Here is a 24,251-nt window from a genome sequence, read left to right on the forward strand (position 1 = left end):
GAGGTGGTTCTGTGCCCAGTGGTCCCTGCATGCAGATAAGGTTGTCGTCGTTGCTAATGCATTTGTGTTTTAGATGTGTGACTAGGAAACTACATGGTCCTCCATGAAGGAAGCAAGCAAGACTTTCCTACCTGGGGTCTACGGAATCCTTGTTTAGTGGTATTGGTCCATGGCGTAAGAAGTCTGAGAGCTGCTGATATAATAGAATGAAGATCTGTTTGGGCACTCCTATGAGGGTCTGATCTTAGCTTCATTTTTGTTGGAGAGTGTACACCAAAAGGCAGTGATTGCTTCAACTCTGATGCAATAACGGATCACATTCCTCAGCATTTTTAGTGGGCCTCTCAACTGCTGGTTTTGGAGAAACACATACCCATTCCTGTGTCCATCTCAGCATTAATCATATCTGGTCACCTGAAAGTGCTCCACTATTTCCAGTAGTGAGGATTAGAACTGGTTTATTGTTGTCATATTTACCAAGGTTCAGTGAAAAACCTGTCTTGCATACTGTTCATTCAGATCAATCAATTATACAGTGCATTGAAGTAGCACAAGGTATAACAATAATAGAATATAGAATAAATGCACAGCTACAGAAACAGTACATTGCAAGTAGACAATAAAGGTGCAAGATCATAACAAGCTCGATCATGAAGTCAAGAGTTCATTTTGTCCTACTACAGAACCATTCAATAGTCTTATAACAGCATGGAGGAAGCTGTCTTTGAGGCTTATGGTACATAGCTTTAGGTTTTTGCATCTTCTGTCCTAGAGTGAGAGGAGAAGAGATTCTCTGGGGTGCATGGGTCTTTGATTATTCTGGCTACTTTACTGAGACAACAAGAAATACATCAATTCCATGGGGGGAGGTTGGTTTCAGTGATATGCTGAGCCGTGTTCACAACTCTCTGAAGTTTCTTGCAGTTACAGACAGAGCAGTTGCTAGACCAAGCCGTGAAGCAGATAGCATGCTTCCTATTGTGTACTGATAAAAGAAACATCAATAAGGGGGGAATATACAGTAATAAATTTCTTTAATCTTTTAAGGAAGAGGAGGCATTGGTGCATTTTCAGAGCTGTAGTGTCTTTGCAGTTAGACGAGGAAAGGATGTTGGTATTGCTCACTGTGAGGAACCTGAAACCGTCAACCTTCTCAGCCTCAGCACTATTGAAATAGACAGGAGCATGAACACTGCCCCCCAAAGTAAATAACCAGAATCTTTTGTTTTGCAGACATTGAGGGGAAATGTTGTCAGAACGCCATGTTACTAAGCTCCTCCTTGTACTCTAGCTTATCATTATTTGGGATATGGTACATTATGCGGCATCATCTTCAAACTTGGAGATGGAGTTAGAGTGGAATCTGGCCACACAGTCATCAATGTATGGGGGGTAGAACAGGAACTTGAGGTTGCAACTCTGTGGAGCGTCAGTGCCGAGTTCCAGCTCGGGGGGGGGGGGAATCCTGCAGATATATTTGTGCTTCACATACAACTCCTGAATCTGTGCAACTGTGCAAAATACCCGTGAATTGTACAGCTGTAATGTATGTACATGACAGCTTGTGTTGTACCTGTAGGACAATCAGTCCCTGCAGCCGCAAATGACACTGGTATGGGTCTCTCAGTTTGATGTGCATTTATTGCAAGGTAGAATTTCTAGCCAAGCACATACCAATACCATCACAGATCTCCCTCATTTCCCTTTAGAGTTCCAATTATAACCCCCTGCTACTTGTACTCGGGGTATACCAGTGGTGTTTGTGGTTTCTGATCATGAGTTAGAATCACCTAAATCTGTGTCAGTGAATTTTATGTCTGTTTGGCCTCTGAAACAACTGCAATGTAAAGTGCAGTAAATATATTAACTCTGCAGGGAAATTTCATCCGTTAAGCTGTTTTCCTCACCTGAGCACTGCATTAAGAACTTAATCTTGTTTTGTTGATTTAGTTTATGAAAAGAATGGAAAAGAGGAAGAAGAAGCTAAGCTGTGGACTAAGCATCAAGATATTTGGAAATGAACTGAGTTTCTTAGACTGCAGTGACTTGAGGATGCAAATAAAACAATACTCTTTAGATATGGCAGAAATTGCAATAAAACTCTTGAAGGTAAATGAAGACATTTGATGTTTCATTTTAACTGGTGTAATTAACATAATTATATGAAGGTTAGAAGACTAATCAACTTTTTACTTCAGTTCTAAAATATAAATGTAATCTCTTTGTGTCCGCTCTTAATTGGCAACTGTAACTTTGGCTATGAGGAAGCTCTTGTTAATAATTTCTCTCTTTGGTGAACAGTAAACAGTATAGTTTACTGATCTCATACATTTTTTTCCTCTTTAGGGTCAAGAAATTCAGTACAACAGAAGGACAAGTCTTGCTACGGAGGAGATGACATTTTCATCCATTTCAGGTCTCCCAATTAAACTTGCTGTGAATGCATCTGCTGCCATCAGCATTAGAATAAAAGGAAGTATAGATCTTAAGCAGAGGACTGACTTTGCCATCACTGGTTTCATCAAGCCAAGGTATGGACTCCAATGAAATGGAATGAGAACTAAACATATTTATTTGGTTATGCAAAATGCTGCAATTAACTTGGACTATTCTGAGAATTCCATTTTGATTGGGTAGCATGGCAGTTAGCATAATGTGACCCAGGTTCAATTCCACCCACTATCTGTAAGGAGTTTGCATGTTATCCCTGTGACCATGTGTGTTTCCTCTGGGTGCTGCAGTTTCCTCCCAATTCCAAAGACATATGGGTTAGTAGGTTAGTTGGTCACATGGGTGTAATTGTGCAGAGTAGGCTCTTTGCATTGGAAGAGTCTGCCGCTGTGCTGTATCTCTAAATAAATTGATTTCAGCTTTGCGTTTTTTATTTTGGTAGGGGAGATTGATAATATCATGCTTTAAGTGTTTATTATGTATGAACTTAGAGCAGAGAATGCTTTAGGTATTCAGCAAGTCAGATGTTATCTGTGAAAAGAGCTAAAAAGAGAAGAATTAATTGGGCTGTCAGTTAGTCAGGGCAGCTGTTTATTTGGGATAACTCTTAAAGAACAAAAACTAATCAATAAAATAACTGGGATTCCCTCCGTTTATTTGAGACACTATGCCACTTAACTGAGACAGGAGACTATGCTGGAAATTTTCCAACGGGCTTCGGTTGCATGCACTTGTGTGGCCATTAGACACTACTCTGTGCTTAAGAGTGAACAGTTTTAAATAGCATCAGTTGCGTGTGTTTTTGTTCAAACAGCAGGGATTTTTGTCACTGTTGGCAAGAAATACGCAGTTAGACAATTCAGAACTCACTTCGTTGAAGCTTGGAGATGCCAGAAACAGCTAGGAGGGAAAATAAAATTATTTCAGTGCTTCAAGTTAGGAACTACGAATAATTAGAAGGTAGAGGCAATTATCTTGAATGTTATAATGAAATGATGATTTGGAGGACGTTGAAAGCATTATATTAAGACAGTTCATTATCTGCACTATGTGTCTGCGCTGATTTTGTACATTTACAATCAATCAGAAGAACATGGCAGCTTATATTCCATCAATGACTTTTAGGACTAATATGCAGTTTTATAGTAGCAGTATTGGTAGTGCTCCAACTTGTTCTGTTTTTCATTTGAGCAATTTGCTATTCAGTTAAGTAGTAGATTTTTTTAATACTTTTCTAACTATTTCCATAAAACTTCAGCTAATTGAGGCAGCCGCTTAATTGGACCAAAATGTACTAGTTCCATATATTTCAATTGACCAGAATTCACTATATTTACCATTTTCACTGTTTTTATTTAATATTTCCTGTATTCAGACTTTTTTTTGCTTTTTGATTACACAACTTTTAAAACAGGTTACCTCAACTTGTTCAGTTAAATTGTTCAGTTTTAATACATGTTCAAAATATTTTATTGTAAAATAAAGTTATATTCTAGTGAAACTAGTAAATAAGGGGGAATCCTTTCATAGTTCAGGAGATATCAGTTAAATATGTGACTATGTCCTCAGCTCACTTGGTTTGTCAAATTCCAAACCTTCTCTTTGGGATAAGGGAGATAACAGTTAAACATGGGACAGTGACTTCAAGCCAACTATCAATCTAGAAACAAGCTAATTAGGGACAAGCCAAAGGCCGGGTCTTTGACTTTTTTTGTATTGATTTATTTAGCTTCCAAGTTCAAAAGGCCTGTAGGCTAAAGTTTAATGACCGTTGTTACGTACCCCGTAACTGGGTTGCCAAACCAGCAGAAAGGGACCACTCAGTTGGTGTCTGGATTACTGGAACTAAGAAAGTTTTATTAAAGAAATAAACAACACAGTACTCTAATAGTAAGGATATAAATGCAACAAGTTAGCAATGAATAAACACACATGTACACAGAACTAGGATAATAGGATCAATCAAGCTCTATCGCAGTCTAGGGGTAAATGACCAGTTTCAAGTGATGCAAAGTTCAGTTCAATTGAGTTCAGTTCAGTTCGCAGTAATCACTGTTGTGCCGTTGGGCGGGGAAAAGGAGAGAGAGCGAAAGCGATTGAATATTCAAAATGGATTCCACACAGACCTTCGATATTCCTCGCAGTTAGCTTTCGGGCGAGTCCTTGGTAATGTCTTCTGAGGTCACCGACTGTGACCCCTCCGTTCCAGACACGATCGTTCTTCAGCGGTGAACCTGGCACCCAGGCAAGGGCGGACACACACCAGGTTCCCGTCGACCGTATCTTTCCACCCTGTGCGTCTATGGCTGGTCCCGCAACCAGACCACCAAAACTCCCACCGACTTGTGGGGGCGCACCGCTTCCAGGGTCTCGTTACCTCATGGTGTCGTGTGTGTTGTCTCAGCGAACCTGCCCCTTTTTATCCCCCTGCTGGGGTATCGCCTGTCCATCACACTTCAAACAGTTCAGGGTTTAAAAGGAGCCGGTCTTGACAATACTCAGACCGGTGTCTCCTTCCGTTAAACTCTCTCGTCTCTTCATTAACATTTCCAAACGCTGCTCCATTGTCTTACTTATCTCTCTCTCCTGAAGACAGGTGGCAGATCAACTGTTGATCCCACTGGTGCTAGCACAAGACAGTTAACATCTTAGTCTATGTGTACTTTTGTAACCCTCTTTCGTCACACCGTAAAGTCTTTAAAGTCCAACCCTACATCCCCTTCATGAGAGGTGGAAACAGGTAAGGCCGGCCAGCAGGGCTTTGGTGAAGCTGTATAGGCCAATCCCCTGTACAGTGGATACAATGGATTACAGAAACATTGATGAACTCCAGCCATACCATCGACTTTGGACAATGAAGATGGGAGGTTATCAATGGACCATGCTCCACTGGGAGCTAAGGGCCCAAGAAGAAAAAGAAGAAAGAAGTCTTTAAATTGCCATATTTCTTGTAATAAATAAATGAGTTAAAATAGCAAAGTATACAAAAATGTGAATCTTTCCATTAATTTTGAAGAATGGGATTCATGGGAAAGATCTGAGAGCTTACATAGACTCAGAGGGACAGATAGTTTCATTTGTCCTTATTGAAAGTGCTTATACTCTGTAGATTTATTTATGTTTGAAATTTGAACAGATGATGTACTTTCGAAGATGTTCATAGTGTTCTGCTTTTAGTGCTCATATTCATGTTTCGGCACACATGGGACTCGACGGGACAATCGGTAAAGCTGGTCTGGAGTGGGTGGCTGGAATGAGGACGCTGACAAGCCTAGATGGTGGAATCCAGCTGAAGAAAGGAAAAGATCTGAAAATTTTTCTCAATACACCACAGGAAACAATGGAGGTCATTGACATCAGGTGATTGCACAAAGATCATTTTCATGACTGATCTTTCACCAAGCATGCAGCTTGTTGGTTATGCTTCAGATGCAGATTATGGATCCCTAGTGTGACATGAAAGCTGTGCAGTCTTTCTCTCACACTCTGACTCCTGGCTTGTTGGGCCATTGTCTTTGGTATAGATATATCAGAGTGGCATTTGCTGTGGCTCATGAGTTAGTGTCAATAAGCAGGTCGGAAGGAAAAAAGTAATTTCCCTTTTCTTAATTTAGTCAGTTGTTCTACTGTAGTTTACAGCCCTCTCTTGCCTGTAAAACAATGCATATCAATGCTGACAAGCTTTAGTGATGGGGGACATGCATCAGAATCTGAAGATTTCAGATAGTATATTCTCCTTTCTTTGTATTCCATTTGGCAGTTCAAATATGGATAGGTTCATTCAACGCATCCAGCAGATAATTGAGTAGTGACTGTGGAAGCCAGGGATCTGGCGGAGTGACTGTCATTTCATTAACTTCTTCCTTATCTCCACAAATCACTAGAGAACGGGCAATGTATTCTTTCAGTCTGGTACATGCTCTCATTTTATAGTCTTAATAAATCAAGCTCACAACAAAAAAAGAAAGCTATTTGCTTCAGGCTAGATTGTTCTGACCTGCAGAATAAAACTAAAATGCTCTATATTGTTAACTTTATTGAACAAACAAAAATAAGCTCTGGAAGCACAGAACAGATCCATCTGCATCTGTAATAGAGAATCAGGTTGCAACATTTTAGGGGTACGTTACTTTGCATATGGGGTTTACATTGCTGAAGGTAGTTACCAGGATCATTGTATCTGAATGGCTTTTTGCTGGAGCAATACATCAGTAAATTCATTGTACGCTATATCTTTTATCTGCTTTTAGCACCTGTCAGATTCTCTTTTTGGAGAACCATAATCTCTGCTAGACCTGTTTGTGTAGTAGCATATCACATGTCACAGTGACCATTGTATCTAATCAGATTGGCCTGCCAGTATTTTCCGACTGTTTTCAGTTTTAATAAACATTTCCAACACAAGATGTAATTCCTTTATAATGTTTCAAATCTGGATAATCTGAGGCTTTGGTTATTTAGCAGCTGAAAAAACAGAACATAAAAGTAGGTAGCTTTACATCCCGTCTGTTGTATTATGTTTGGATAGTCCTGTGCCTGTTCAACAGTACAGACAATATAGTTTGGCCCCTTCGAGCTGGTGAACTAGACAGGGAAAGCTAGTATACGAGCCCTCTGCAAGGTTGTTACAATGTGGACGCTGGGACTGACTTTGAGGAGTGGCAGGACGTGTGGATTCCTGCTGCAGCTAAGATCTGCACTTTACTCCCTCCTGGGTGGGCAAAAATATACATATCTACTGAACTCCTGTTGGGCTGAGGTGCCAATCAGATTTCTACAGTTTACAAAGCAACTGGAGGTCACTATAATAACCCTTTCAAGTTTAGCTACGGTAAAATGAAACCTTCTGTCATATTTTCCTGTTCATTTAGGCCCTACAAAGAAGATTGGAACATCTTTTGTTACCTGTCCCCATTTATTTGTTACAGAATTTTTATGACTTTGAAAAGTGACTCCAGGGGAGCTTTAAACTACTTGTTGCCTGTAAGTGAGGTGAAGAAATGCATATCGTAGCTGTGGGGATATATGCAAGCCGTAGACAAAGCCGATGACTTTTCTTTTGTGTCCGTGTTTATTGATTGGCAGCTCAAGACTTTACACTGCAAGTCCAGGTGGAAAGGAGGAAATTATTGGATCTCTTGATCGAACAGAAGCAAGAACATGCAGTGAAGAAGAATGTAAGTTGACCCCGTGCACACTTTTCTAAAAAGGTTGGCGAGACTTGGTGATTACGAGGGGTGATTGATCAGTTTGTACCCTAAGGTAGAAGGAGCCAATTTTAGAAAACCTAGCACATTTATTTTTCAACATAGTCCCCTCCTACATGTACTCACTTAGTCCAGGGGTCATGGAGCATACGGATCTTGGACCTCCAGAAAGTGTCCACAGCAGGGGTGATTGATAAGTTCATGGCCTAAGGTAGAAAGAGGTGAGTTATACAGCGCTCGTTACAAGCACGTGCAGTCCAACTCTTTGAGTGATTATGCAGAAAGTTTGAAGTTAATAACTCATCAGGGTTGATTGATAAGCTTGTGGCCTAAGGTAGTAGGAGCTGAGTTATTAACTTCTCTTAAGACACTCCTTAAAGTCAGCATTTTCAGCCAGGGTTTTGCTCAGCTGCCCTTGATATAAACTTGCCATGTTGTAGTCTCTAATTTTGTTTAATAACGTTTTGTAGTGCCCAGGAATGGAATGTTGAAATGCCTGTTGTTATTGATATTGCTATAACTCAAATCTTATTTCCATTTCCCCTTAAAGCACTGGCAGTTTCATTTAGTATTACACACATTGGAAGTCCTAATGTATTGGTTTTTAAATGCTTCATAAAGTCCTGGTGCCAGGTAATTATAGGCATATTCTTTAATTCTTCTGCTTATTATTAGCTATTAGAAGTATTGCTTAAAGGCTGTCTGGGAATCCTCTTTGAAATGCTAAAAGTTACTTTTGGCAAAGCTCTTTAAATTGAAGCAGCAAAGAGCATAAGCTTTTATTGAATAGCACTTGGCCAAGTGGTAATGCTGGAATTTATCCAAAACAGTGAAGGTTGAACAATAAATTCTTCGTACAGTTCATATATGTAGAAATAGAGTTGTAGATCTTCCCTTTGTTGATTGGACATTAAACATCATAAGGCAATGGACATATAGGACCACAGATCTCACCAATTTCCTGTTAATGAAATGAATGGGATTAAATATCAACTTTATTTGCCATATACATTTACAAGTATTAGAAATATACAAGTATATACAAAATAAAATAATAATTATAAGAATAAGGAATTATATAAAAATAAAGTTAGAGGTTAAAGTACAGATATGGAAAAAATGTGCACAAATATATAAATACCATTACGTAATTTACAATTAAAATGGCATTATTTAAAGTGGTTTAAAGTGTTTACAGTGTAGTGCAATGATTGAGGTAATAGATAGAGGGGGGTGGGGTGGCCAGCTAGAATGGTTGATCAGATTAACTGCTTGAAGGAAGGAACTTTGATGGCATTATTTTTTTTTTTGATAGCCCTATAGTACTTTCCAGAAGGAAGTTTTTGGAAAAAGCAATTTGCTGGGTGGATAGTGAGTGCGATGATTTTTCCTGGCCGCTTTCAATGGGGTTGGTAATGGATGATGAAATTCCCTGCCAGTCTTCTATTCTCTGTGCAGACGTTGCTCCATAGTCACCTATTGAACTGAAATTGCTTTTTATATTACTGAAAGGAACACCGAGTATGGAATGAGTTCAAAGTAGGCAGAAGTTGATTTCTATTTCATTAAATATTTTTGACAAATAAAATCAACTTCTTCGGAATTTATTTTTATTGATTTGGGTTTACAGGATTGTATAATGCCAGAGAGTGGTAATAATGGTCACGAATGGACAGTTAATGTTTTAGGTTGAGACTCTTCAACTGGAAGGGCTCTTGACCCAAAGCCTCGACTGGCATTTCCCACCATAGAATCTGTATGATTTGTTGAGTTCCTCTAGCATTTTGTGTGTTGCTCCAGATTCCTGCATGTGCAGCCCCTTGTGTCCCCATGGTAGTAATGGTGTGCCATTAAAAGCTTTACATAATTAATTATCAAAATGTATTGTACAATAATTATCAAAAGATATGCTGTAATATACCTCTTTTAATTATTGTTCTCACTTAGCTACATTGCAGCTATAAGTAAAATACTGAGAAGTGCAAATAAAATCTCTTCTGTATCTCTGGTCCTTCCCAAGGGATGTGTATGATGGTAATTTTGTTGGTGAATTCTGAAAAACATTTTTCAATCTGTGAGTGGGAAGGAAAATATTTTTTAATGTTCATTAATAAAAGATCATTCCTTGCCAAGCCTGATAAAAAGCTGCAAATTAATCTTGACATTCAGACATACTTGTAAGATAATCTGCCTTCTTAGTCATTGAATTAAGTAGTCTATTCATAGTTGTCTCACTAATTTTTTAAAAATCACAGATCTTTGATCTAATACTGTAATGAATTTTGTCTGTAGGAGATTAACTGCAGAGATCAGTTTAAAGCAGAGAGATTCAGCAAAAAGACAGCAGGACTGGTGGACAATGGCAGTCAGTATTTGAGCTAGCCCTCAAGTTTTCATCTCATCCCATGCCCCTAATTGCTCGAATGCTGTTCACATTGTCCGGTGGTCTACAAGAGCACCAGCAATAGAAACTAACCAAATGTGCTTACTTTTAGAGCAGACTATGGGCTAGATGGGTAGCGGGTGGAGATGTGTCTCTGCCAAAGGAGGTGCAAGGCACTCTTCCTCTGCTAGCCTGTCGGTCACCCTTGGGCAAGGTGTAAAACCTGTTTAGCCCCTCCGCTCGATTAGGATCGCGTGAAGCCATGACAGCAAGTGGTGGATGGTCGTGTGAGCAGCTGGTGCATATCACAAGTTCTGGTTATGTGACCACTGACGCCAGGCAGACAATCTCTGAAACGTATCGATGATGGCTTGGGTCATTCGTCTTGTAAAGACACTGCCCGGAAGAAGGCAATGGCAAACCTTCCTGAAGAAAAATATATCAAGAGCAATCATGGTCAATAGACCATGATCGCCCATGCCGTATGACACGGCACAGAATGATGATGATGATGATGACCTAATAAGACACAGATAAAGAGTCTGTTTTCTTTCCATGCTTAGAATTGGAGGTGGTACAGTAGCATAGCGGTTAGCGTGATGCTTTTACAGTGTCAGCGACCTGGATTCAATTCTACTGCTGAGCACAAGGGGTTTATGTGTTCTCCCAATGCCCATGTTGGCTTTGTCTGGGTGCTCCAGATTCCTCTTACATTCCAGAGATGTATGGGAGGGATGCTAGATTAATTGGTCACATGGGTGTAAGTGGGCAGAGTGGGCTCGTTCAGCCAGAAGGGCCTGTTACGGTGCTGTATCTTTAAGTAAATAGAAATAAAATAAATTAATTAAAACAGTCTAAAAGTATTCTACAGTGAAATACCTCCAGTACACAAGATCAATGCACTGTGATTTAGAATTATGTTCTCTCTTTTCTTTCATGTTCTTCATTACCACATCTTCCATTGATATAACAGTAATTCCCTCCGCATGGTAACAGGTTTTCAGCTGTGTTCCTTGAAGATAATAGAAATTAATCTTGATAAATGCAACTGTCATAACAGGATTCTGGCAGGAGAGCAGTCCCATATTTTAGTGAAGGACTTGATCATACATTTAATCAGTAACATGTGCTTTTTCTCTCACTGTATTAGCAAATGTGCCCTGCTAATAATCAGTCGCCTTTGTTTAGACTATGTTGAGGTTTCATTATGGAATGTGGAATTGAGAGGGTTAGATAAAAGTTTGTACTTTAATTAGCTTGAAACTTCTAGCCCTGCAAATGACATTTTGGAACATGAGGTGCCTTTTTAAGCACCAGTTTCATCTGTAAAAGAAAGCTGGCACGTACATCTCACAGTGTTGTATATGGACATAGACTTTGCCAATGATTACTCACAGTTTCTTTCTAAAAGGAAACTCCTGAGCAGGAAATTAATAAATAAAAATATGTTAGAAATGTACAAAATTGAGAATAAGGAGTGAATATGCTTAGAGCCTTTCCTAACTTGGTAGCTCAATTTTGCTTGATAGCCTGTTAGTGACTCGAATGTTGTTTGTACTATACCTCTCGTACACCAGCAGTTAATTAGAGGGAGTTAAAGTTGTTACTTCTAAAAGAAGTGATTCTTTAGCCAGCAGTAAGTGATCAGAAGAGACTAAAAAAACGATCCGTTTCTGTCCTGAGGCTAATAACAAAGAAGTATTATATAGAGTATAGAGGGAAGCATTAGTTCCATTCTACTGCTGACCTCCAGTTATTTATGCAGCTCACTGCCCTGAATAGTCTGTAATGATGTAATTGGCGGAGCTTGATGTAATGTTAGAAAGCTCAATACTCGGGCTTACTCTTGTCAGAATGAATTGGACAGCTACTCCCATAATGTTCTCAATTTCTTCTTATTCATTGTCCTTCTTAAGGTATATCCTGTACAATACTGTCAAAAAATCTTTACTTTTATGTCTTTTGTTGCTTCTGAACTTGATACACAGCTCTGTTCTTCTGTACCGATTGAGAGTGATGGTTAGGTTCAGTACTGTATCATCATTTTTGCGGTGGGAGTTATTTAGTGACATACGTGGGAACATTTAGACTGGGAATGATCATGTGGCCAGAATTAATTCCATGCAGGTATCAGCAACTTTGGAGAGCTGGTGGAGATTATAAAGACGGTGTGATTTGTAAACAAGGCTGAAAATTTAAAATGAAAACAAACAAATGTTGGTGAAAATCTCAGTAGACCAGGCAGTATCTGAGGAGAGAGAAAAACAGAGCTAATGCTTTGGGCTGGTGACCTCTTACCAAAGCTGTCTGATGACCTGCAAGATTAATTGTTTTGCTTTCTTGAGAAATTCCTGGTTAAATTTCCAGCAATGGCAGAAGGCTATGTTTGTATGAGAAGTTCAAATTGAACATCTGGTGCGGTTAGATATGGGTGGCTGATATTGCAATATGTAATCACGTAGCTGGCAGATCTCACATAGCCTTAGGATCCCAAACTGGAGGCTCACATCTGTGAAGGGCCATCAGCAGTTCACTCTGTTTTTCTTGTGCTCTCTGTTGCTATATCAGTTGAGCGACCAGACACCCAAGAGTAATTGTTTTGTTAGGTGTCCATCCATTAGATGCATGACAGTGGTAGATGCATTGAAATTACCAAAGGATGAGAGAGCAACCAACACAAAATGCTGGAGGAACTCAGCAAGCCAGGCAGCATCTATGGAAAAGAGTACAGTCAACGTTTCAGGCCGAGACCTTTCGAGTGGCAGTGATGGATATATGTGAGGGTCTGCAAGGGGAATCAATACAATTGGACTTTCTATGGGAGTGAGGGATAATGGTTGTGTTCGGCTTGAAGAGTAAAGAGTGAGAATTTGATTTACCATCAGCAGGATGCTCGGAAATATTCGATGGAGTATTGTGTTCAGTTCTGGTTGCCTCATTATAGGAAGAATGTTGAAGTTTTAAAGACAGTGCAGAACAAATTTACCAGGATTCTGCCTGGATTAGAAAACACGTCTTAGGGGGAAAGGTTGAGGGAGTTGGGGCTTTTCATTTTGGAATGAAACAGGATGAGAGGCAATGTAATGAAGGTGTATAAGTTCGAGAAATGAAGAGTGGCTAGTGAGGGTGGCTATGGCCAATTCCACAGGATGTCTGTTTAAGATGAGTGAAGGAAATGGGGTTTTTTTACACAGTGGTAGCTGTCTGGAATGCACTACTGGAGATGGTGTTTGAGGTAAAACATTATGTATATTTAAGAGACTCTTGGAGGGTATGGGCTGTGTATGAGGGAAGGATTAGATTAATCATGGAATAGGTTTCTATAGGTTGGTACTACATCATGGGCTGAAGGGACTGTGCTGTACTGGTCTATGGTCTAACTCTACTTTGGAAACATTGAGGAACTTTGGGATGAGATCTTTCTCTATCAGCCAGGAATTACCTGTCTTTGTGGTGGTGAATTTGCCTTAATAGTGTGGCAAGCTGTTCCGGCTGCTGACCTCTTTGTTAGCACCAGCGCTCGCCCACATTTCAGTGGAATTGCTCCATCCCAGTGATGGTTAAGAGGCACATTCACTAGATTATGTGGTTTCTGGCAAAACAGCTATTTGTGGTTTCCTGTTTGGCAAAAACATATAAAATGTTTTCTTCATTCGCATTGCCCTTGTTGAAGCTGACATTTTCTGGGACTTTTAAAGGAGTCTGATGGGGATGCACTGTCCCTAGACTTTATTTCTTTGCCCACACGTCACTTACAACTGATGTTTTGTTTCCCTATGCAGTTTCCAGACAAATTGGATGGCAGATTTGTTCTGAAATGTCATATCCCACGGGAACTACAGGACCTGCATTTCCACTCTCTGGCCCCGCAGAAGCATCAGTTATGCTAATAAAACGTGACAAAGATCTACAACAGTACTTGCTGGAAGCAGCATACTCCTACGTCACACAGGTACCTTTCTCCTTCTGATACTTGGTGAAAATGCAGATATGCCAGTCAAAGCAGTGAGTAGTTACGTGTTCATCCATTAGATGCATGATAGTGGTAGACACATTGAAATTACCCAAAGATGAGGGGGAGTGGTAATGAAGGATGCATGTGAGGCTCTGTAAAGTGAATCAATACAATTGGACTTTCTATGAGAGTGAGGGATAATGGTTGTGTTCGGCTTGGAGAGTAAAGAATGAGGATTTGATTTACCATCAGCAGGATATTGGGAGATACTCAATGGAGTATTGTGTTCAGTTCTGATTTGCCTCATTATAGGAAGGATGTTGAAGCTCTAGAGAGAGTGAAGAGGAGATTTACCAGAATTCTGCCTGGATTAGAAATCATGTCTTAAGGGGAAAGGTTGAGGGAGTTGGGGCTTTTCACTTTGGAACGAAACAGGATGAGCGGCAACGTGATGAAGGTGTATAAGATTGAGAGACCTAGAGTGGCTAGTGAGGGTGTCAATGGCCAATTCCACAGGATGTTTGTTTAAGGTGAGTGGGGAAAACAGTGGTGGCTGTCTGAAATACACTACTGGAGATGCACCATAATGGTCTCAGTGTGATAGGGGCAGAGGGGAGGGTGTAAGTGACTACAATAACAAGTCGAAAACACAGTACAATTGGGAATGAGGAAGTCTGGTTGATGTTAAGGGCAAGCACAGTCTGACCAGTGGGCAAAAGAACAAGCAAGCAGTAAAAGTCGCCTGCTAAGTGTCCCTGGTGGGGGGGTTATCTTGGAGCAAGATGGGGAGTAGGAAGAAGGCCATGAAGTTGGTGGGGAGGGCATTGCATAATTATGCCAGATGGGATTGGGTCTAAAAGGGGAAGAATTGATGCTGCCAGGGAGATGAGATTTTCCTGCTGAGGCCATTCCCATCCTGGTTTAAAGGATAACCTGGGAAAGGAGGTAACCATCTCAGCAGCTTCTGGCCTAGGAGCAAGTCTCTTCTCTCCAGTTTACTCTCAGCCACCGGTCCACAACACTGCTCCACTTGCCAGACTCTGGCCAGCACCCAATACTGCCCCACGCTCTCCGCATCAGAACCTGCCACCGCACTCTGCCTCCACCTCTGCCCATACCTGATACCCCAAACCTCGCTCACTGTGGGTTGCTCACCCACATCTGTCCAGACCCCAACACTGCCCTCCATCCCCGACCACTCAGATTCCCTACCCCTCGCCACGCAGTCTTCAACATGATCCCACACCGATTCACACCCTGGCAATGTCCTCCCACACCCGTCTGAACACCGCATTCTCTAAGGTGTGTAGTAGGGTTTTCAGAAGGGCGGTGGATAGGGAGCAGGAATACATTGGGCTAAGCAGTCTCTTCCTGTAACTGAATGACTCCATGATTCTATCCTGCACTCCCACCTAAACCTCACCGTTACGTTGTGCTACTGGAAAGCTGGGTGGCCGTTAATAACACACACGAGAGACGGGGAGGTTAGGAATAAACCTGCAGCTGCTTATTTAACTTGTAAGCCTTCTACCCAGACTGCCCTCTCAGATTACGTTGGGTACATAACGCCCAGGAAACCTTGAGAGCAACCCAAAAGAGACAAAATATACAGGAACACATAACATATCCCTCCCAACTTACATTAAAGATTTTCCCCTCTTCCCATACACAGACCAGCTGCTGAACTACTAACTTTCAATGGAGTCATCATCAAATTCAAACAACAACAAAAAGCATTTTATTTTCTAAACTAAGGAAAGAGGGTGGACTACCTCTATTCCCAGACGTAACCCTGGGGATTATTCTGCCCCATGAGCTGAGAATTAGTCACTAAACTAGAGACTCAATCTGTATTGAAGCCGACTGTTTCTGTGAGGGTACTGATGACCGGGGGATGACGCCAAGGTCATTTAATCTCTTTGTGTGTGTGTGTGTGTGTGTGTGTGTGTGTGTGTGTGTGTGTGTGTGTATACATCTTGGCTTGAGTACTGCATTGTCAGCAGGAAGCTCCATTGTCATTGGGCCATTGTCACTTACAAGCTGTTGAGGCTAAAGATGGAACATCGCTCCTCAGCGGATCTTTCAGACCTGGTGCTCTTCATGATGGCAACCTTGGGCTATCTGCTGTGTGCATCCACTACGACTAAGAACATGTGGCCTTCTGCAGGAAGTTCCTCCATTGTGGTTCTTCAGGCCATTCCCATGGATGCAAAGGAGCAAGTTGAGGAAAATTTCTCACTTGCTAACAATGTGGGCATGCTCTGGCCTTATCTTCAATGGGTGCATCCTGTCCTGTCCACCAGAAGCAGCTCTGGAGCTGTAACTGCTAAAGGAAATCAGCATTCGAATGGTGCTCGGACCTCCAGGGCTCTATATCGTAATGTTGAGCAAATGGTAACCGAGCCCACTGTTGCATTTGACTAGCAACTAGGGAAGGAATGTCCTTGTGTGAACCAAAGTTTGACATCAAGGGACGATGATCTATCAGTAGCCTAAGTTGTCAACCAAAGAGGAATTGATGGAATTTATTAACTCCAAAGACAGTTGTGAATGCTTTCCACTCAATCTGGGCATAGTGGCTTTCTGCCTTGCTTAATGTCCATGATGTGAAAGCGATTGGACGCTCTTCACCCGACGGCATGGTAATTTCCCCCGCACCATAGGATGATGTGTCACAGGCCAACAGTATGGGCATTGATGGGTTGAAGTCTATGAGTGCTTCGGATTGTGACAAAGTGTTTGGCCTTTTTAAAAGCCTCTTCACAGCGATCTATCCTCTGCCAGTTTGTAGATTAATTTAAAAGCTTGTGAAGAGGTTTCAACATGCTAGCTGGATTAGGAGCAAACTTCATGTAGTAAATGGTAGCAGTCCTAAGAAAGATCTTAATTGACTTACATTCTGTGATGATGGAGCCTCCACGATTGCCTTCACCTTTATGACCCCTGAGTTGTCAATCACATGGCCCAAATATTCAATTGAAGGTCAAAATGACTCACACTTGTCCTTCCAGACCCTCCACCCGGATTTCTGGAGTCATTGTCGTGTAGCATCCAAGGTTTGTAGGTGTTTATGCTCATTTTTCCCAGTGATGAGCAAGTCATCTAAACAGCTTTGGGCCCCTGTCAACCCACTCAGGATCTAGTCGATTGCTCGCTACAACCGAGGTGATGCCAAATGGAAGCCTTCAGTGCCTGCACATTCCTTTGTGAGGCACCATGGTCAACAGTTCCTGTTACTCTAACTCCAAATGCATCTGTAATTATGCTTGACACAAGTCAGTTGTGCTAAATGTCCATCCTCTGGCCAATCCTGCAAAAAGGTCATCAGTGAGGGGAAGAGGGTATTTTTCAACTGTAAGAACCAGGTAACTGGTTACCTTGAAGACTCCAAAAAAAAAAGCCTTAAAGACCCATCCCTTTTTAGGTCGGGAGCCACTGGTGTTGCCTATTTACTTAAACATACTGGTCCCAATGCCTTACTCTGGGCTAGTCTTTCCAATGCAGCATCTACCTTTGGTTTAAGGGCGTATGGAACAGGACTTGCTTTCAGGTATTTGGGTGCTGTGTCCAGCTTAACAGTGATTTCCCTCATTCCACCCAGTTCTCTGTTGAATACCTCTGTGTGTTGCTTCCATCCCTCTGTAGACCAGCATTCCCACCCATTAAATGTACTTCATGCCAGTTGATTTTGAACTGTTCCAACCACGAGCAGCAGAGAAGCGCTGGATAACTACCTTTAACAGTGTAGAGTGGAAGTTTCTTTCTATGTTCATTAATCTTCACTGTAACACGTACTACTCCCCTCACTGGAACAACCTCACCAATGTTATGCTTTAAAGTCAACCTCACCCCAGAAGGGGTGAGATGCTGTAATTTCTCCTTGTAAACTGTCTTTGACACCAAAGATATTATAGTACCCTTATCCAGCTGCATCCTCATTGTGGCCCCATCCAACCATGGAATCATCCAATAGTCGACTTTGTTCCTGAAACAGAAAGAAACATGCAAAGCTTCTTCAACCACAGAGTAAAAGTCAGTCTGTCCTCAGTATGCTCCATCTTTTCACATGTCCCTTTTTGTTTTTCCAAAAGTCATTTTTCTTTATTTCAGTGTTTTGGTTGACGTGTTTTTTTTTTACTTTTATAGGTGTGTTTAAAATGTCGCTTTTTTGCCACCATTTTGGCAATCTAAATCCTTGTACCACCATTCTTTTTCTGCAAAGAATGCCACAACGGTAACATTGATTACCAATAGGTGTCTTATTCTTAAAGTCGGTAGAAACTTTATGAACTTGGGAAGGTGCGCACAATAGCTGTGCATCTTTAGCTTCTATCTCCATAGATGTATGAATCTCAATTGCCTTTTGTAATGCCAGTCTGTCTTCCGTAAGCAAACATTTCTGAATTGCCTCACAGATCGCATGCAAGTCTATCATGTAACGTGACATTTCAACAACTGCCCAAAATCATGGTATTCAGACAATTGCTTCAGCACCTCCACAAACTGTGAGATAGACTCTCCTTCCTCTTGACTCCTTTTATGAAACCTATTCCTCTCAGCAATAATCAAAGGTTTAGGTGAATAGTGCTCCTTTAAGACTTTAACTATATCCTCATATGGCTTATCGCCAGGCTTTGCAGGTTGCACTAGACCGCGCAGTAAATTAAACATTTTTGCACCCTTCACAGTCATAAAAGTTGGAAAATGTATATCATCTCAAATTTGAGTCACCAATGCAAAATATTCAAATCTTTCAATATATGATCTACATTGTGTCCTTTCTACTACCTATTGTGTTTTTCCCTATTCTTTCTTCACCTTTCCTGCCTATCACCTCCCTGCCTCCCTTCCCCCACCCCTTTATCTTTCCCCTTACTGGTTTTTCACCTGGAACCTACCAGCCTTCTCCTTCCCACCCTCCCCCCACCTTCTTTATAGGACCTCTGCCCCTTCCCTCTTCAGTCCTGACGAAGGGTTCCAGCCCAAAACATTGACTGATCGTTTCCATGGATGCTGCCCAACCTGCTGAGTTCCTCCAGTGTGTTGTGAGTGTTGCTTTGACCTCAGCATCTGCAGATTATTTTGTCTTTAAGATTGAAAATTAGTTGTTTGTCCTATGTACATTAAAACATACAGTGAATTTTGAGTCAATGACCAATGCTCCACCTTACCTTTTTCATGTTTCCTCCCTCCTTCAAACCAGACCCTCACACTTTGATCCCTCTTAACAGCATCTTTTAACTCGAACTTCAAACTATAAAAAGATCCTACTGCTGTACTTAATTGTTAATCTATTTCTAACCCGGTTAATAGGGGAATGACAGAAAGGAAATCGAAGCTGACAAAAAGGAATGAGGTGCCAGAGGAAGTGGTAGAGATGGGTATCTTTCTGCTTAAAAGACATTTAGACAGGTACATGGACAGGAAAGGCTCTGGGCCAAACACGGGCAAATGAGACTAGCTCAGGAAGGTACTTTGGTCGGCATGAATGGGTTGTGCTGAGGGATCTGCATCCATGATGTCTAACCCTTTGGCATGTGTCAATAACACGTGTCATTATTAAAGTAATTTCCTCATCCATTTTCAAAAGATGGAGGTAGTTAAAATCAGGGCCATCATAAACACCACAATTATTTTCTAATGATGTTACAAAAGAGACTACATCAGACAACTTGCAGACCATGAGAATACTGTTTGATATTGTAAAAGAGTCTTATAAATGGACAAATGCCACTTCTTGATGGTCAAAAATAATCCCCTGTGGTTTTCTAATGAAACTACAGTTTATTAACTCACTTTGAGTATTGATATTATTTGGTCATTGAGTTAAGAATGTTCTCTCTGCTGTGGAGAAGAAAACAAAATGACATTGAAATTAAAGTGACTTTATGGCCCTACTCCGTGATTTTTATTAACGACCTGGATGTGGGGTAGAAGGGTGGGTTGGCAAGTTTGCAGACAACACGAAAGTTTGTGGTGTTGTAGATAGTGTAGAGGATTGTCAAAGATCGCAGAGAGACATTGATAGGATGCAGAAGTGGGATGAGAAGTGGCAGATGGAGTTCAACCCGGAGAAGTGTGAGGTGGTACACTTTGGAAGGACAAACTCCAAGGCAGAGTACAAAATAAATGGCAGGATACTTGGTAGTGTGGAGGAGCAGAAGGATCTGGGGGTGCATGTCCACAGAACCCTGAAAGTTGCCTCACAGGTAGATAGGGTAGTTAAGAAAGCTTATAGGGTGTTAGCTTTCATAAGTCGAGGGATAGAGTTTAAGATGTAATGATGCAGCTCTATAAAACTCTGGTTAGGCCACACTTGAAGTACTGTGTCCAGTTCTGGTTGCTTCACTATAGGAAGGATGTGGAAGCATTGGAAAGGGTACAGAGGGGATTTACCAGAATGCTGCCTGGTTCAGAGAGTATGGATTAAAATCAGAGAAAAAGGGAGCTAGGGCTTTACTCTTTGGAGAGAAGGAGGATGAGAGGAGACATGATAGAGGTGTACAAGATAATAAGAGGAATAGATAGAGTGGATAGCCAGCGCCTCTTCCCCAGGGTACCACTGCTCAATACAAGAGGACATGGCTTTAAGGTAAGGGGTGGGAAGTTCAAGGGGGATATTAGAGGAAGGTTTTTTACTCAGAGGGTGGTTGGTGCGTGGAATGCACTGCCTGAGTCAGGGGCGGAGGCAAATACACTAGTGAAGTTAAAGAGACTACTAGACAGGTATATGGAGGAATTTAAGGTGGGGGGTTATATGGGAGGCAGGGTTTGAGGGTCGGCACAACATTGTGGGCCGAAGGGCCTGTAATGTGCTGTACTATTCTATGATCAAACCGGGCTCTCTGTTGTCTGACGCATTCTATTGTTTAAATTACCATTTAATAATATGAAGAATTCCAAAAACTTGATTCTTGATAGTACAAGTTCCTAAGTGGTATACAGATCTATATTTACAGATGGCCAGAAGTCAATGTGGTACTGATTGGCATCAAAGCAGATAAGACTGATTTAAAAAAACAATTCCTGAAAGAAGAGAGAGAGCACAAGAGAGGGGAGGCTAGTTTTTATACATTGGACTTCTGAACTTAATATTGTGGCAGCTTATTCATGTGTAGGGAGGTTGGGAAACTGAGCTTTCATAACTGTGGGGCAGCCTGCACAGCTGATAAAATGTGAAGGAGAAGCAACAAGAATAATTGGAAGGCTTAACATTGGGCATTATTTTCGTAGGAAATGTATGTATACACTTTGCCTTTCTGGAGTTTACGCAGAAAATGTTGAGATCAATCAAGCTGTAACTTAAGCTTTACATGTTTGTTGCTAAGGTGGAGGCTACACAAATTAAGCAAATGGTTCAAGTGTCGAATATTCTGTCCGCTGAAAGGTCGAGAAGACTTCTTCAGAATTTTTGCATAAAAAGAACGATTATTGCCCATAAATTGAAGACAATGGACCATACTTTCCAGACTTACTGATGCTTATGAATAAATATGATTGAGTAAGCATAAATATGATTGGGCACGTGGCCAAGTGGTTAAGGCATTGGACTAGCAACCTGAAGGTTGTGAGTTCGAGCCCCAGCCAAGGCAACATGTGTTGTGTCCTTGAGCAAGGCACTCAATCACACATTATTCCGCGATGACACTGGTGCCAAGCAGTATGGATCCTAATGCCCTTCCCTTGGACAACATTGGTGTCATGGAGAGGGGAAACTTGCAGCGTGGGCAACTGCTGGTCTTCCATACAACCTTGCCCAGGCCTGTGCCCTGGAGAGTGAAGACCCTTGTCTTATGGATGCCTTTACTTACTTAAGCAGGTAAACCAGACTGTTAGATATTTACCAGGATCAAAATTATGAATGACCTCAGTACCAGTAGACTGTGAGTTGGTTGGACAAAGATGGAAAAATGTGTCTACTTTCAGAGTGGGAGTTTTCACTGCCGTGACTCCTTGTCCTTCAGGAGCGTGAGGAGAGCACAGCACCTGAATAGTGAATGTGCATTCTGCAGAACTAACCATTGCCGGCACCAATCTTATCAGACCTGATCCCGCTTATTGGAGCTCACAAAACAAGGATGTACAAGGAGGTTTAGACTTGAGTTCAGCTCAGAACATAATGTAGAACAGTACAGTACAGGAACAAGCTCTTTGGCCCACTGATTCTGGACCAACCACGATGCCAAAAGAAAAATTGAGCCAGCTGTCTGTACAGATATCCTTCCATTCCCGTCAAGTTCATGTGTCTGTCGAAATACCTCATTAACATTAGTATTGTATCTGCTTTTCACCACGTCCCTTGGCATTGAATTCCAGGCACCAAGTAAAATAAAAATTGCCTTGCACATTCTGTTAAATTTTCCCCTTCCCATTAAAACTGTGCCCTCTAGTATTTAATGTTTATACCCCGGGAGAGAGACTGTATCTATCCCATAAACCTAGAGTTCGTACTTTATAATTAGGAGTTCCATTTGAATCAACAAAGGTAACTGACGCACCTCTGTTCCTCACAAGCATGGAGGAGCAACCAGTTTATTCTCACTTCATTATCAGTGGCACAGAGATAAGAGTGGAGGAAATGTAGGTTTAGCAGATATTCCAGTAACCTCTCGCACAACTGCAGGGTGGTAGAAAGCCAAAAACCTGAGCAGTTCCATTATAATTGCTGCTTGCGTGGAGTTTGCATCTTCTCCTTGTGACCACGTGACTTTTCTCCCTGGGTACTCTGACCAACCACAGCCTCAGTCCAGAGCACCAGCAGGCTTGCTCGTCACGGCGTCTGACTGGCAACTGGAAGTCGTTCTTGGCCAGCAGTTAAGGTTCCCTGACTTCATCACACCATCTTCCCTGAGGCCTGACATGGTCATTCTGTCAGAAACCTCAAAGCAGGTGGTCATGGTAGAATGGACAGTTCCTTGGGAAGACTAGGTTCAGTCATTCGGGTGTAAGAAACCAAACGCTAAGAGCTGGTAGAGCAATGCCAGAGACACTGGAGAGCACGAGGTGAGCCTGTAGAGGTAGGGTGTAGAGGTTTTGCTTGCTGTGCAGAACCGACTCCCTCCATCGCACTGTGGAGGCTATCAGGACCACCACAGAGGCTGCTGAGCGAGCCTCCAGATGGCTCTGGATCAAGAGGTGTGACCTGTGAATCATTGCTCCTGGGACACAAGCCAGGGCCTGATCAGCCCTGGCTCAGACACCTGGGCAAGGATGTCTGATGTTGAAAGACCCAAAGCATCCAGTGGACCCGAGGTTACATCACTGATGATGTGTCCCAGCGCATCACAGGATGGACCTCAGCCTCACCTTTCATATAGGCTTGTGGGTTAGTACGTTAATTGCCATTGAAAGTGATCCCTTCTTGTAGATCAGTGGTGGGATCGGGTGGCAATAGGGAAACAATAGGCTACAGAAAAATAGTCGGGGGAATGGGATTGTTCTCTGAGCTGACCTAGATTTAATGGGCCAGGTCGCTTTTTCTATTGTTATACGAACCTGTGAAAATAAGACAAGGGTCTGAACAAAATATTGTAGTAAAGATGGAATTGAAATACTATTGCCTCAAGATTCATTCATGGGCTGGGAACTGAGCCTCTGCTCCTTGGAATTGTGATCAGAAATGAGTATCCAATAATTCCAGGCTCCAATTCAAAAATGTTTCATCAGGTACACCACAGCCATGGCTACACACAGCCTCTGCTTTAAATAATCCAGAGAGATGATTTAATTTTAAATTGCCAACTTATTAAATTGCACAGAAAGCATTAGCTGGAGCCAAACAAAATTCAAACTGAAAAAAAAGTAAAAAATCTGTAGAAGCTGTAAATCGTTGACAACCAACTGATAAATTATCTAAACATTATTTTGAGTGAATTGATTTTTAATCTCTTATTTCCAGTGAATAGAATAAAAACTAGACCTTTGATAGAATATTTATTTTATTGTTAGTGCTTAGCTATGCAAAATTATGAAAGCCAGAAAAAGTTCTCACTGGGCTAATATTGCAGATCATGGGAAGAAACTCTGTATAGTACAACACAACTGGCAGACTGAGCAGTGGGCAAGCAGAGGAGGTCAAGATGCAGGAAGAGTGAGGGGGAGGAGGCCATGTTTACTCAGATTGTTCAGTGATCACAATATGCGATATCTCCATGATGTCCTCACTGATGGAGCCTGTCACAACTGGAATTGCAACATCAGAGAAGGTCAAGAAAAAAAGTTCCACTGGCCATCAAGATGATTTCAGTAACAAGCT

At 41.5% G+C, this 24,251-nt stretch overlaps 1 protein-coding gene across 3 annotated transcripts in view; it reads left to right on the forward strand.

The window, feature by feature from the left end:
- The window catches only part of LOC140202958 (uncharacterized), a 228,661-nt gene that overhangs the window by 26,584 nt on the left and 177,826 nt on the right, over window positions 1-24,251 (forward strand). For all 3 annotated transcript variants that reach the window (XM_072268599.1, XM_072268600.1, XM_072268601.1), the window contains exons 7-11: window positions 1,951-2,109; window positions 2,347-2,531; window positions 5,629-5,811; window positions 7,537-7,628; window positions 13,824-13,993. In XM_072268599.1, the coding sequence (XP_072124700.1) occupies window positions 1,951-2,109; window positions 2,347-2,531; window positions 5,629-5,811; window positions 7,537-7,628; window positions 13,824-13,993 (789 nt within the window). The remainder of the gene's footprint in view (window positions 1-1,950; window positions 2,110-2,346; window positions 2,532-5,628; window positions 5,812-7,536; window positions 7,629-13,823; window positions 13,994-24,251) is intronic.

This window comes from Mobula birostris, chromosome 9, assembly GCF_030028105.1.
Source record: "Mobula birostris isolate sMobBir1 chromosome 9, sMobBir1.hap1, whole genome shotgun sequence".
NCBI classification, from domain to species: domain Eukaryota; kingdom Metazoa; phylum Chordata; class Chondrichthyes; order Myliobatiformes; family Myliobatidae; genus Mobula; species Mobula birostris.